This window comes from Chiroxiphia lanceolata, chromosome 1 (genome assembly GCF_009829145.1).
Source record: "Chiroxiphia lanceolata isolate bChiLan1 chromosome 1, bChiLan1.pri, whole genome shotgun sequence".
Taxonomy (NCBI): domain Eukaryota; kingdom Metazoa; phylum Chordata; class Aves; order Passeriformes; family Pipridae; genus Chiroxiphia; species Chiroxiphia lanceolata.
Window position 1 is genome coordinate 103,225,790 of NC_045637.1, and position 14,237 is coordinate 103,240,026.

The 14,237-nt window shown below is 42.9% G+C and overlaps 1 protein-coding gene across 2 annotated transcripts in view; it reads right to left on the reverse strand.

Annotated features, from left to right (window-relative positions):
- The window catches only part of EGFR (epidermal growth factor receptor), a 157,241-nt gene that overhangs the window by 21,971 nt on the left and 121,033 nt on the right, over positions 1-14,237 (reverse strand). For both annotated transcript variants that reach the window (XM_032681999.1, XM_032681988.1), the window contains exons 7-15: positions 12,724-12,865; positions 11,940-12,056; positions 11,254-11,380; positions 11,077-11,150; positions 9,789-9,879; positions 8,850-9,049; positions 8,011-8,143; positions 6,516-6,615; positions 4,954-5,111 (exon numbers count right to left, since the gene is read on the reverse strand). In XM_032681999.1, the coding sequence (XP_032537890.1) occupies positions 4,954-5,111; positions 6,516-6,615; positions 8,011-8,143; positions 8,850-9,049; positions 9,789-9,879; positions 11,077-11,150; positions 11,254-11,380; positions 11,940-12,056; positions 12,724-12,865 (1,142 nt within the window). The remainder of the gene's footprint in view (positions 1-4,953; positions 5,112-6,515; positions 6,616-8,010; positions 8,144-8,849; positions 9,050-9,788; positions 9,880-11,076; positions 11,151-11,253; positions 11,381-11,939; positions 12,057-12,723; positions 12,866-14,237) is intronic.

Below are 14,237 nucleotides of genomic sequence, written 5' to 3' on the forward strand. Positions count from 1 at the left end.
ATGTACATGTGGAAAGGTCAAGGACAGAAATACACGTGGAAATGTGTCATTGGAGACCCTCCAACATATCCTTGTTTCCTGATAAGGTAAAGATTTCAATTTTCAGACTTCCTATTGCAACGGAAAACAGGGACTCTAATCAAAAAAACAGGATTTGACAGCACTCTCTCTGGCTATAGTTTGTGGGCATGTGTCCATGATATTTTTCTTTTAGAATCTATAGTCTTATGTTACTGGTAATGTAAACAGGTATAACAGCTATCTAGAGAGCCAGGAACTCTACTAGCAAGTCTTCACCCTCCATTTGAGTTTAAAATTCTCAAAATTAATTTTGGCAGCCCAATGCAAAAACCAACACGGACAAAAACACAGTGACTGCGTTCACTTGATGGTCTAATGGGCATGAGAGGCACTCTGAATTCCCCAAGTGCTGCTGGGCTACGAGATGTATGCTCTTCATGGGAATTGTGGTCTTTGTGGTGTCTACTGAGGAAGGAGAGCATTACAGAGAGGATGACATCACCTCTGAAAAACAGAGCACAGGAAGGAGTAAAGTCCAGTTTGTGGTATCCGCTCGCTGCGCTGACTTAAAGAAAATGGATCGTCTCAAAACAAATTCAGAGGAGGTCAAACAGGGGATAAGGAGTGAGCCCATGCCAGGAAAACTGCTCTGAAATCCCTTTCACTAAGAAAAATTTCAGAATGTTAGGTAGAGTTGCAGATCTGATAACTTGGTCTAGGTCTGGGGAAGGAAGAGGTGAAGCAACTACTCATTTTAATGGGTTTTTATTTGTTTGTTTGTTTTCATTACTCTGATCTTCCCTCGTGTATTTGTCTTGTTTCTGGGCCAACACAGTGCTCCAAGACCCAGTGTCTGGAAGGTCTTGTAAGTTCACTGGGCTCCCATGCAAGAATGTGCATCCTGGTGTCCTGGACATGCTGGAAGTGCTGTGCATACCAATTCCCAGATCCTGGGTACTCAGCCTTGTTAGCTTTCCTATCTGCATACAGCTTGCTTTGTTTGCTGAGTTGTGTAACTAAGTACAGAGAGGCTGCATGTGCAGAGCAGAACCACCAGCTCGTTTATGGTCATAGGAGGCAGATCTTGCTTTGGGTGCTCGATGGAAAACTGATCTAAGACTCCAGATCTCATCCTATCATGCTCTAATGCCTGGACATGAATTTCTACATGCTAACGTAACAAAGCATGTGTGGCTGCTCTTGAATAAGAATGTGAAATTAAAAGACGTCACTTTATTTTAGAATATGATTATTGTCCCTCAAAGTATCTCTTCCTCAAAATTCTGGTTTGCCGTGCTACTGTATAATGGCAAGTCCTCTATGTGCTTTATAAGAGCAAACAGAACTGTCTGATAGTATCTACAATCTGAGGAATGACCGACCAATTCTTTTCCTACACTTCAAAGTAGAAACAGAAGAAGTGTAGGTTTTTATCTGTCCCCTTCTTTTTCCCCATCAATATCCAGTTTGGGTGGATAAAGTAAAAAGGTGTCTGAGAAGAAAATGACAGATCAGCTTGTGCTTTTCAAATCCCATGTTGTTTTCTGATTCATTTCACAAGTCAAAGAAGACACAAAGCCTATGAGAAATATCCATCCAGGACTACATATAACTATCTTTCTTATTATGGAATTTGATGACACTCAACATAAGTAACTCAAGTTTTGTGGAATCTGAACAATCATTTTTTCCATTCCTGAGTAATTTTTCTTCTCGTTACAGAAACTGAAATGAGACTTAGGTTATGAACTGCCTGAAGATCATATGGATATATCAGATGGATATAGCAGCAGTTGTAGTCTCTGAAATATTTCTCTACTTATTGGAAAATTATTACTGTGTACAGTTCCTGAAAACTGTTTAATCCTGAACTCAGCATTTCATTTGTCTATGTAAATATTACTTGTCCCAGTGCAGACACAGCTATTTATTTCCCAAATCTATCAAGATTTTAACAACTTTGTTCTCGACCCATAGTTCCTAATTTGATATAATACATTAAGTTGCTATGATTTATGGCCTTTCAGAAAGGACTAACACTATAATAGCCTAAGTTACTTCACAGTCATAAAAGAAATTAAAAACCACTGGGCTTTTCAAAGCTTTACAAAAGCTTTACTCTGTCCTCCTTTCTCATTAACCTTCCAAGTGTGATGAAGGCATAGCATTTGCACTGTGCTGCTGCAACCTTCCCTCTCAGATCCCCTGGCATCCTTCTCACCTGCCCCAAAAATCCCTTGGCATTAACATGAAGACTGGTGAGACACATAGTGTTGGTAGCAACTGCGGAGGCAGGATGTGTCAGTATTGGCTTCTCTTCTCCTTGCTCATTCCCTCCAGTGGTTGCGTCCGTGTCTGAGTTTAATTCCTGTACTCTGTGAGACCAAATCCTTCAACACTGAGCAGATTAATTAAGCTAGTGAGTATCATTAGATGCTGAAGGTGTAGATGGGGTAATTCCAAGGCTTTTCAGATGTTGCTTTCTTTATTGTAGCACATACTCTCAGCTGTACTAGAGGTATGGCAAAAGGAAGCTTGTGTAAAAAATCCCCAAGAGAGTACAGGAGAACTGAGAAAGATGGGGTCTTTTGGGCTGAGCAGGAGAAAGCTTCCTGTATTCTATGTCCTAATGAAGGCTGAAAAACTGACTCAGCAAAGAAAATGAGTCTAGAAGGGATTCTCTGTGGCATTACAAAAGAAGTGACGTACTACCAGTATGCTTACCTAAAATGAAAAAACAAAGTTTGTGACAAAACTCAGCTGGGAAAAGAGGTCCTTTACTTGCAGCTTCTTCAAGTAAGGAAAAGAGAGAGAGATCCTGGGAACCCTTACTTGCATGACTACTGAAGTCAGCACACTTAATCATGCTGATAAGATTTTGTGGGCTCTAGCTGTGAAATTGGACAGGGACAGAAATGAAGTTGTTGTTTCTTGTCATGCAGGAATTGCTGAGGCTGTGGTTTCTAAGGATGCAAAACTTTGTGAGACAGATGTTTTCCACCCACTGCTGAACAGATCCCATTCCCACAGCAAAACGAGGGAAAGGCGTGAAGAGAAATGGTGTTACTGATGGATTGCCTTCACAAGGACAACGCTGTGCCAGATTGCATATTTCCATACTATGCCACTGACACTGGCTCCTTACTCATCAATGCCATTGGCCTCAGATGTACCATCTGTATAGCAAAAATAGCAACACTACCTCCTAGCTCTCTCGAGCCCTTCAGGTATACAGCCTATTTCTTCTGCCCCATTTGGGCAGCAACTCAAATAGGGTGATTGACCATGTTTACCATATAACTGATGCAAATTCAGTCCATGTAAAAGATGAAATTGATACTACTTTTTATATTTGTCTTAAAAACACAGGGCCAAATACACAAAGACATATGTTGGGTACCTCTCATTTTAAAAAAAATTCTCTGTACTGTAACCCCATCTCCTGCCAGACTCCTGTGGTACCCCATCCACTGTCAAAGCCAGGCAGGAATTGATTTCTCTGATGAAGTCTGCTCTGGGAACTTGCTTGTGCACTAAAAGCCACTGCATGGCTTGTCGTTGCATCCCTGTCTGGCAGATTACATTCTCCAAGTCTGCATTTATTTGAGTCTAGTGTTTGATCTCACTACCAAGGCCGCATAGTGGAAAACTTTGTTCAGATGTGGTTACTCATTATGCTGCTCCACTAATCAGCTGCATTTCCATGTGGCCAGTTAGAAGGAGGATATTGGATCTCTGTGGCCAGTTTGTATCAGTAGGGACTATTGAGGTCATTAATAAAGAACAAACTTATAAAGATCCCTTTTCAACTGAGACGATTTGTTCTCAGGTATTGCAGTGAGAAGCCCTGATAAGCCTTGCCTGTGACTATAACAGAAACGGGCCATCGCTGTAAATTGCGGCAAATCTGCACAGCTGGTACAACTACCATCTGAAAACCGGTGCACTGAACTTCACTAGGAGCACTAGAAAGGGTTGTTCCTTGCTAATTTCACCCTTCATCTCCTTTTTTCCATGAAGTCGAGGACCTGGCAGTTGGATCAGCTCATACACAATGGGATGATGGTAGGTCTGAATCAGTTATAACCTCTCTCTTGCAACACATATTACAGGCATACTATAGAAGGATTTTGGATCAGACAGACCTGCAGGGTAAAAGGCAGGGGCCTGTGAAGGACAGTACACCAAACGTGTGGTTTTTTGCTCTGAAAGCATCACAGTCTGGCAACCAACTCTGAAATCCTAAAACCTTTTACTGTGCATCCTATGTCCTTTGCAGGTTGGAAACCAGGAGAGAAGACAGTTGTTACTTGTCATGTAGGCTAATTAGTTCAATTCACAGTTTGTTCCACGTGGCAGCTTAAGTGTGCCCCCAAATGAGGACAAAAATGGGGTTACTGTGATGCCCATTAATAATGTCACACTCTGGAGGCAAGCAAGGCTTTGAACTCAGACCAAGTGCTAGCATATGGAAAGAACGGAGAAAAATTAAAACACCATATTATCCCACTGGGATTTCCCTCCTGAAAATTGAAAGGTGCAGATAAAGATGGGCCGTAGGAGTTCAGCATCCACCAGATGTCACTGATGTTCTTCCCAAAACTAAAGGACCCAGCAACAAGCCAGCTGGGGGAAAATAAAGTGCATCACTGCTGGGTGAGTTCTGTAAAATTCCAGGAAATTTTCTATTTAAGTTATCAAACAAACCTGTTTCAAACCCCCTAAACCATTTTTTTTCTGTCTTCTGTGTAACGATGAAGCACCATTGAACTTTTCCTGCTTATATTACCTGTGTACTCCTGACCTCTCTTGTTCCCTGCTAGTTCTTCTCAGTGGTTTGACATGGGACTGTCAGGAAGAGAAAGAGCTCGAGATGAGCTGTTCCCCTATTTCTTTTTTTCTCTGTCTCCATTCAGCCAAGGTTTTACTCACCCTCGGGTGCAGTTTGGATGGCAGAGCTGGCAAACAGCATTCCCGTCGGCATATTTCCAGACGAGGGTGTCATTCTCACCCAGAACCCCTGCTGGGCAGGATTTCACGCAGTGGGGGCCATCTATAAAATGGGCACACTTCATGCAATTGTCAGGACCCTGCAAAGAGAAGCAACTTGTTTATAATGCCCTTCAATTGGCCTATTCAGGAGGAAATTCAGAAGATAAATCTGCCTTCCACTGCCAGAAGTTTTCAGCATCGTCTGGTTTTATTACCTTGCTACCTGATATTCTTGCAAGTAATTGCTACCATACAAAAGGTAGTCCCTGCTCTTTAAAGCTAGTATTTTCTCGCATTTCAGTGTTGCTTCTTTTATCCTGGTTTGCCTTCTGCCTGGTTGGAAACCCTATATTTTTCATTTTAAGGGGAATAATTTAATGACACCTCAGTAAGGCTTTATCTGAAAAGCATATGGCTTGGCAGCTACCTGGTACAATCTGCCACCACACAATTAAAACACTGGACCTGAACCGGCTGACACCTCCCTGAAGTACTGGCCTCAAATCATTTACCTGGTTTCTCAGCACAGGTTCTTTCCTCTGTTAGAGAGAAGCATGGAGTAATGGAGGCAACCCAAGGAGTGCATGAATTTTTTTTACTTTGAAAAGCGCTTTTGTGTTTAAAGGAATTGCCTTTAGACATTTTTGGTAGAACTGTTTCATGTTCACCATGAATGACCTAAATATTTTAAAGCAGGGGAACTAGCAATTCTGGGTCAAATTCTGCTATGGAGAAAAACCAGACAAGATCCAAGTGCCAGTTACAGTGGGACTACAGTAATACATGCTATAGGAAGATTATTTTAATCACTGTAATGTCTAAGGGCCACTATAATAGACTGATTACTAGATGCTGGGCAAATATGGAACAGGGGGGTGGGTGGTCATCGCCTGAAGGACCTTATAATATTAATAACATCCCTGAAGCCATGGTGCTAGAAGGGAGGATGGAAATGCTTCACATTACTGAGCAGTGACTCTTCAAACTGATGATGGGCAAGGGTCAAACACTCAGAGGCTGCTAGGAATGGCAAGAGATGTTTAAAGAGTTAGGTCAAATAGCACCTGTGATGAGAGCAGGAGATTTGATCTCAATTACAAGAAAGAAAAAAAAAAAAGAAAACTGGAGTTTTACAAATAAGATACGAGTTTGATCTAACTTGTTCACATCAGCATGGCAGTTCAGTATACACATGTCCCTCAAATGTTTGCCAAATTACTATATTGTCACATACATAAGTAAGTCTTTTTTTCTATGTAAAAGACACAAAAAATTAAAGACCCTACAATGCCTGAGACTGTGGATTGCGTGTCACAAAGGAAAAATAACACCCTGAGGTTTCCTCTCCTGTTCCTGCTCCCCTGCCCCAAGATCTCGACTTCTAACCACCTCACCTCTGCTCCACGTCAGAGAGGGGGTAAATGAGACCTCAGGATTATCTCAACATGGGAAATACTTATTAATACATAGTCTGAGGTTTCCTAAGGTGAATCTGCTCTTACAGGTCCAGTGCAGGTTGCATTGTACGCAGTGGAGTTTTGCACCAAGCACTCAGGGTGGCAGGGTAGGCACCTGGAGTCCTTTTCAAACTCTCTTGGCTCCCTGGAAAACAACAACAACAACAAAAAAAAGAGAAATAATTAAATCCCAGGCTGATTAGTGAGTGTTAAATTGTGGTCTTCTTTTCCTGAGTTTTCCACTTTAAATTGATTGAGATGGTGATGGTACTGAGACAAGAGGAGATACAGGGGGACCCCTCTTGGCTACACCAGTAGCACTTGTGAGGACATAAGAGTAAGGGAAATTTGGTTGAAAGTGAAACACAGGGTATTCCAGATTGCACACTACAAATTAGTTTACTTTCCCTTTTAAGCTAGTGCCACAGAATATTCACAACCATTTCTAGAGGCTTTTAAATGGTAGTGATGCAAAGAGATCAGTAAAAACAGTTCAAGTGATTCCAAGGCTACAAATAATAATTAGGAAAGCTAAACAGCAAGGCACTGATAATTAAACTCATGTCCTCTCTACAACACACAATGAATCATTAAAATATGAAAGTTGGGAACAGATGGTTTCAATAGCAATAAAGCTGTTCCACTTCAAGTAATGGTGTTATTAATTAAACTAAATCTACCCATCATTTGACACAAAAAATGCCCACATCTGCCCTTCAGGTTATAATAGCTGCTGGAGGGAATTCACTTAAAAAAAGACAGCTGCTGAACTACAAGTCACTAGAGAAATACAAACATCAGAGGCATTAGCACCCTGACAAGTACTTGCTTAATTCTCATGAGCTTTAAAAGTCAAACTTTAAAGCTTTATTGAAAAGTCACTGTAATTTTCAGTGCTAGACGTACCTTGCCCGTCTACATCACCTGTTGAACTGCCTGAAAAACCCAGCCACAGCCCTGACACACAAGCGGTAATATGTTCTCCATGGCCTGAGTGAGGCTGAAGCAATAATTTTGCCCTGAAATTGCTGTTCTCAGTGATTTTTGGATGAAAGCTCATTCTCCCTTGACTGCAACTTTGCAAATTGCAAGGGTGAGCTGCTCATCTGAGCACATATGAGTCCCTGGCTCTGGGGATGACTGAGCTCCTGGGGACTGTAAATGGCTCTGGTTCTCACCCAATGTACTTGACATGACAGTCACAGCTTGGATTTTCACCGGGACTTTAAGCTCCTTTATTTCTTATGTGAAGGAGACATAAGGCTTAGCCTCCTTGGGCCTAGAGATACTCTCCTTGTGGGCTTAAGGGGATGTTTTATTAGCAGTTCACCATAGCAGGAACAAACTCCCAAGCAATACTGACTGGGAAAGGAGAGGTACCTCAACTAGGTACTATGTTCACATAACATCTCTGCAAAGCTGGTAAAATCCCATGCAACCAGAGACCCTATGTTTTGCCTTCTTTCCAGCTACAACATATCTTAAAAACCAAAACCCCCAAATCATCACCGAAACCTCAAGCGCCCCTGAGACAACTTACCCTTGTAGGATGTTGCACTGTTTCACACACTCCTTTTGCCGAGCAAAAAACCTGCAGGAGAAGCAGTGGAAGGGTCCTGGCCCCCAGCAGCCCACATCTGAGCACAGAGGGTCACAAACATGCTTGGCAGCAGCTAAGAGAGAAACAAAGACAAGAAAAGCCATGAATGTCAAGGCAAGAGAGAGCTCAAACTCTCTATCCTCACTTCACCTGACCAGACAGTTTCTCCAATCTGTTCCAAAGCACATGTGAATGCTCCTGGCAGTGTGGAAGAGGAGAAATCATGCTCCTCTTAAGTTCCAAAGCCTGAAACTAAGAGTAACTTCTGGTCTTTCAAAACAAGAACAAGCTTCTCTGTGACAGCTTAACAGATGTATAATAAAGCTAAATCAGGCTGAGAGAGATGGGGTTGTCCAGCCTGAAGAAGAGACACTTTCAGGGAAACCTTACTTTTTAGTACACAGAGGGGGCATATAACAACTTTTTAACAAGGCCTGTAGTGTCAGGACAAAGGGAAACGGTTTTAAACTGGGAGAGTAGATTTAGCATGGATGTAATGAAGACACAGTTACCATGGGTGGTGAGACACAGTTGCCTAGAGAAGGGGTGGATATCTAATCCCTGGAAGAGTTCAAGGTCAGACTGGATGGGGCCCTGAGCAGCCTGAAAAAAAAAATCCCACTTTTCCCTCACCACCTTCATTAAAGCAGTATCACTGATTAATTTTGTAGCCAGGGAAATAGGAGGAAAAAGCTTTGCTTGAATTATGAAAATGCAAGCTTACACTTGCATTTCAGCATGAGCTTTAGTTGGGGAGCAGAAATGCAGCGCTGACTTACCACACTCATTTTTATCTCTGTTCTGTAAAATCTTTGTTTTCTGGCTCTGAGTTGCAAACAGGCTGTGCCAGTCCATGGTGTCAGCATAGCAGAGGTTCCTGTTCTTCATAACGGCGACATCTCCGTCACTTATTTCCTTGAGGGAGCGCAGCCCTAAGGACTGTATTTGCAAGTTAACAACAGCAAGGGAATACTGGCCACTAAAAGAGAGATGGACAAAAAGAAAATACATGCAAGAAAGATAATTAGTAAGCAGACTTGGCATATTTTTCTTTTAGTTCTCAAATGTGTGTTGCTGTTTTCTTCAAGCAAGATCCTGCTCAGCCCTCTAAACTTATTGGCTAGTACGTGACATGCCTATTATATAACAACTACAATACTCATATCTGGTTTTGCAAGGGCTTTTTAAGCTAAAACTGTCAGGACACATGTCTTCTGACAAGTAAATGATGTGTAACAATGGTTGTAGGTAAAGTAGCTATTATTTTGTGCTTGTCCACCAAGTCATTCTTCCTCTTGGGGCAAGCCTAGGAGGGCACTGGAAGTGCTGCTGGTGTTTGCATTGCCTGGCAGCCTCCATCCCGCACTGCCCAGCTACCTCAAATCCCAAAGTGCTTCTGATACCTTAGTAACTTATCCCAAACTGTAAAGAGCCACTCTTTGTCCTGTTTGTGTTTCCATGATGGTGTGGGTGACCCTGATCCTGAAAGCAGGCTCAGGGCAGCCTTCCACATGTGGCACAGCGCTGAGGGTCTTTAGCCCTGGGACACATTATCTACTGCTACAAAGATAGTGCTCTACTCCTCCAAAGGTTTGTCCCATTTTGCATTAGTTTTTGGACATCTGAGTCTCACACTGCTTGCAACCTTGGTGTGCTCAGACAAGAGCAGCTCTAAACAGCGTTCCTCTTACAGTCGCTTTGGCACATGATTTACTTACTGTTGCTTTGTTCTGCCTCGTATAATCTCCAGATTTTCAAAAGCATAGAGATCAGTAGCATTCTCGGGCCAGGCTTGAATCAACAAAAATCCTGAAATGAAGAAAAGAAGATTTAAAAATAATAATAATGAAATTAAACCTGTGGTCAGTACTGGCAGCAGAACGTCCTCCTCGAGCAAATCTTGCACCAGGAGAAGGCCCTGGTGCTTTCCCCATGCTTATCTGAGAATCTCAAACTGAAACATGACATTTTAGGGAGCAGGGAGATATTTTTAAACCCCGTTTTATAAACAGTTTACTTCTTAGCCCACCACGAGGGCTTAGGAGCATAACAGATCAGCATGTCAGTGAGCTGCACATCCTGCCACACCGAGTCACCAGTGACGATGGCTCTTGCCAGTAGATATCCTGCCTGAGAGGCTGCAGGTTCTGATCCTGTGGGACAAAGGCATCACTCCATCCCATCTGTGAGCAGACCTCAGGGAAGAGGAGAACTGAAAAGCAGGAACCGAGCAGAACAGACAGCTACTTGGAGTGGATTGGCTGAAGCAAGCAGAATTCTGTGCTCAGCTGAGGTGTTTGGGAGGACGGGGAGAATTTGGAAAATTGTAGGCTGCTGTATTGTAGGACGCTCTGCGGTTAGTCATTGTCACCCTGAAGGGAACCAGACAGGTAAGAGAGAAAGAAAAAGGGAACTGGAGTCATGTCTGGGGACCCAGCTCTGATGTTACGTTCATTTTATAATGGACTGAACAAAATTACTTTTAATTGATACTTGGTGCAAGACAGCAGCTGAGCACTCTGCTGGCTGCTTTGTGCTCATGGAGACACAGTCGCCCCAAGGAAGAGCACTTCAGGCTGGAGAGGGTGTCTCCGTAAGGATGACGCAAGCCACTGAGCACGCTTCCCTAAGGAGCTGCTGAAAGGTTTTCCACAAATAGAAACACACTTGGCTTTTTTTAGCTGGAATGGTACGCCTCTGCATCCCCACATGCTTCTTGGGTGGCTGAGGATCTCCTCTGCTTTTACTCTTCTCTAGGGCTGACAGTTCAGCAGAAGGGGTGTTCTGGCCAAACCACACACCTTGGACGGGAGACCAATATGGGTTATGTGGGTGTAATGCTGGCGAGGCACTGCTGACCACCTTGGTGAAGAGTGACCCTTGGTAGCTCAGAGGCAGAAACTCTTTGCTTGCTCTTCTCTTCATATGCTTAAAAAATTTCCCTTCTCTCCCTCTGTATTTTGGCAGTATCAGTCAGAACATCTCAGCTTAAAACTCATTGCTAACCTGATATTTCTTTGACTGTTTTGAAGACATCCAACTTCTTGGGGTCCAAGGGTAGAGTCTTCGTGAAGGCATCACTGAAACAAACAGAATGAGGAATTGGGAAAAGAACAGTTCAGCCTCAATTTCTCTCCAGCCCTTCTTTCCCTCCCAGTGCTCAGTGACCAGCAGGTAACTCACCCTAGAAATGCAACTGGGAGAATGCTGACATCCCCGTTGATCTTGGTACAGTTTTTGAAGGAGTCAATGTTTGTGGCATTTATGGAGAGGATCCCTTTAAGTTCACCTATTCCAATGCCACTGCACACTGTTAAAGGAGAGATACAAAATGAGAAGGGGAGAAGGGTGAAGCCCAGTTACACAGAAGGGGGGAAACATAGAGATGCCATGAAAAAGCATTCCAATATGGTCAAACCTACCACTCTGAGTTTCATAGATCTTTTGCCTATTTCTGCTTTTCAGAAAGTGCCACAAGATAACCGCTTCCTGCTTGCCCAGCTGTGCAGCTCTGGTCTGAGCTTCTCTGCACACGGGCTCTGTTTGGCACATGCTCCTCTTTCTCTCTTTGTCCCATTTTAATTTTATTCCTCTTGATGAGGTACTGGGAAGGACAAATGAAGGAGAAGGCTGATGTGCAAGATACACATACACAAACACACAGTTTATCTGCTGTACTTGTGTATCCCAGTTGGAGAGCACACCCCAAAGTTGTGTTTCCTGATCAAACCACTTGTCAGATCTCCAATCAATCAGTGGATCTGATTGATATCGAATTTGCGCTTAATTAAGATCAGAACTCCCTGCACTTTTTCTTACGAGTTACCTATCATCTCAAAGCCTTACTGGTTTATTCCATGCTTCTATACCTTTGCTGCATAGCCCATCACACTTTTTACACTTCCGAACACCGTTTTCTTCCACTTCATAAGTATCAGCATTGCATGAGCGAACACAGGAGCCATGGTCTGTCACCACGTAGTTGTCTAGGAATAAAAGGATACAAAGGTCACTGAAACACAAGAAGGATGCTTTGGGAGCTGGACAAACACTTCAATACTAGTGTAATACTTTTGTCACACTCAGAAAAGTACAGGCACTAACTGTGAATACTCACAAACATAATTTGAAGGTAGATGAACATACAGTGCTATCACCCTTTTACAGAGAGGGGCATGGTCACAGAAGGATAAAACAACATTCAGGTTCTTGATGGGTTAAAAAAATACAGACATGGAACAGCAAGAAAGGAAAAGCAAGCATCTGTAGCTAAAACAATCATGCAGATTGAGAGGGAGTGTTAAAATCAACTACTTTCTACCAGTCCTAATCAAGAAACAGTTAAGAGCTGATAATGCTTGATAATCCACAGGATTGATCCCATATAGCCACTGTTTTGATGATTTTTATATGATGCCTTTCTCTCCACCAAGAGAAAAACTTTTGGAAGTCAGAATGTAATGATTAAAAATCGGGGAAGGTGATGGATGCAGTTTGAATAGGTTCACTTTGTCAACTGTTCCCAGTTCCCACAGGAACTGAAGAGAACAAGTGCTCTTTCACTCGGCCACAACACAGAGGGATGACATAGGTCCCTTCCCACCTCTCTCCAACCCCCACCTCCTATGCGGCTGCAATCTGAAATGAACTTACGTGGACATTCCTTCACACAAGTGGCTCCGAAGCTGTATTTTCCATCAGGGTTGACATCCATCTGGTAAGTGGTGGGGTTATACAGGACTAATGGGGGACACGTATCCTTGCACGTAGCATCATCCCGAAACTTGCGGCATGCCTGTCATTGAACAACAGCACCCATTAAACCACCTTCTCCTTAAAAAGTGACAATGGTTTTACATTAGGTCTTTAAAACACTCTGACGGTCTCATCTGTTTCCTGCTTAGCTCCAATGGAAGCCCCAGGCAGCTACAGGGATGGTCCCTCAGGCTTTGAAGGTGAAAGGTTCCTTCAGGCTGGGCAACTGAGTTTAATATTTTTTTTAAAAAAGAAACCACGAACTTTTCTTTTTCTGAATAAGAAACCTTGGCACTCTGGTGCAGAGCTGCTAGGATTCACATGGGAACGGGAGTAAATTTGCATGCCTTAGACAGAAAAATTTTCCCTACAGGCAACAACTGGATCAAGACAAATGGTACTTTTCTTGGCCACTTTTTAATAACCTAAATCAAATCAAGTCCTTTCCTGCCGATTACTGACTTTTCTGGATAAATATTAAACCGAAGCCATTATATTTGGCTGCAGGTAATGAACAATATAGCAAGCATTTTTGAAGGGCAAGTTGGTTCTTCCAATCTAAATCTGCATTAAATTAATAATCACTCTCCTTTCCCCTTTCTTCTCCCCTGGCTTTCCAAATGAGAGAGAATAACTGTCTTCCCTGTGATCCAGTAAGGGCATCATAGCCGTGCAACTTAAAAGAGGACCAGGACTAAACATAATGGCAACATCCAGACTGGATGGCTTCTATGGCAATTACTCAGATGTCCCTTAATTCAGAATAAAGTGTAGTGCAAATATGGGGAAGAGTTAAAACCACAGCATACACCGACCCCCTGAAACTCTTGTAGAAAAGTCAAGGGATTTTTTTTTTCCTAAAGAAGCTCTGTTTGCTTTTTCTTCCTCCACTGCCCCAGGGTTCTCCAAACACAGAGCTTTTGTGGCAAGTGAAACCCAGAAAGGGAAACCCTGATTTAATGTCTGAAGTTCAATGAAAGCAGAAAGATGAAGATCCATCATATCTTATTCCCCTTATAAGTTCTTGCTTTAGTAAATCAAGATTACTGCTGACTAGTGCTAAGGAGAACAAGGCAAACTTATGGTGGCCTGAAAAACTGCTGTAGCACGGGGACTACTTTGGACCTGGGGACCTGCCCATGTGGGGAACTCACCCTACAGCAAACACTTAGATGCTCCGCAACAACTTTGAACTCACTGGGCACTCAAAGGCACTAAAGATGGTTTAGAATGCACTAGTAAAGTTCACTGACAGAGTCAGTAAAGACCAGCGAAGGGTGCTGTGAAGTTCATGTCATCTTCCCTCCCACCAACCACCCATGAAGGGAAACCCTGGAGCACCCTCCAGGACAGCAGGCTTCTGGGGTTGAAGAAGGCTAGGGGACATGCAGCTGAATGCCTGCCTCGCCGCA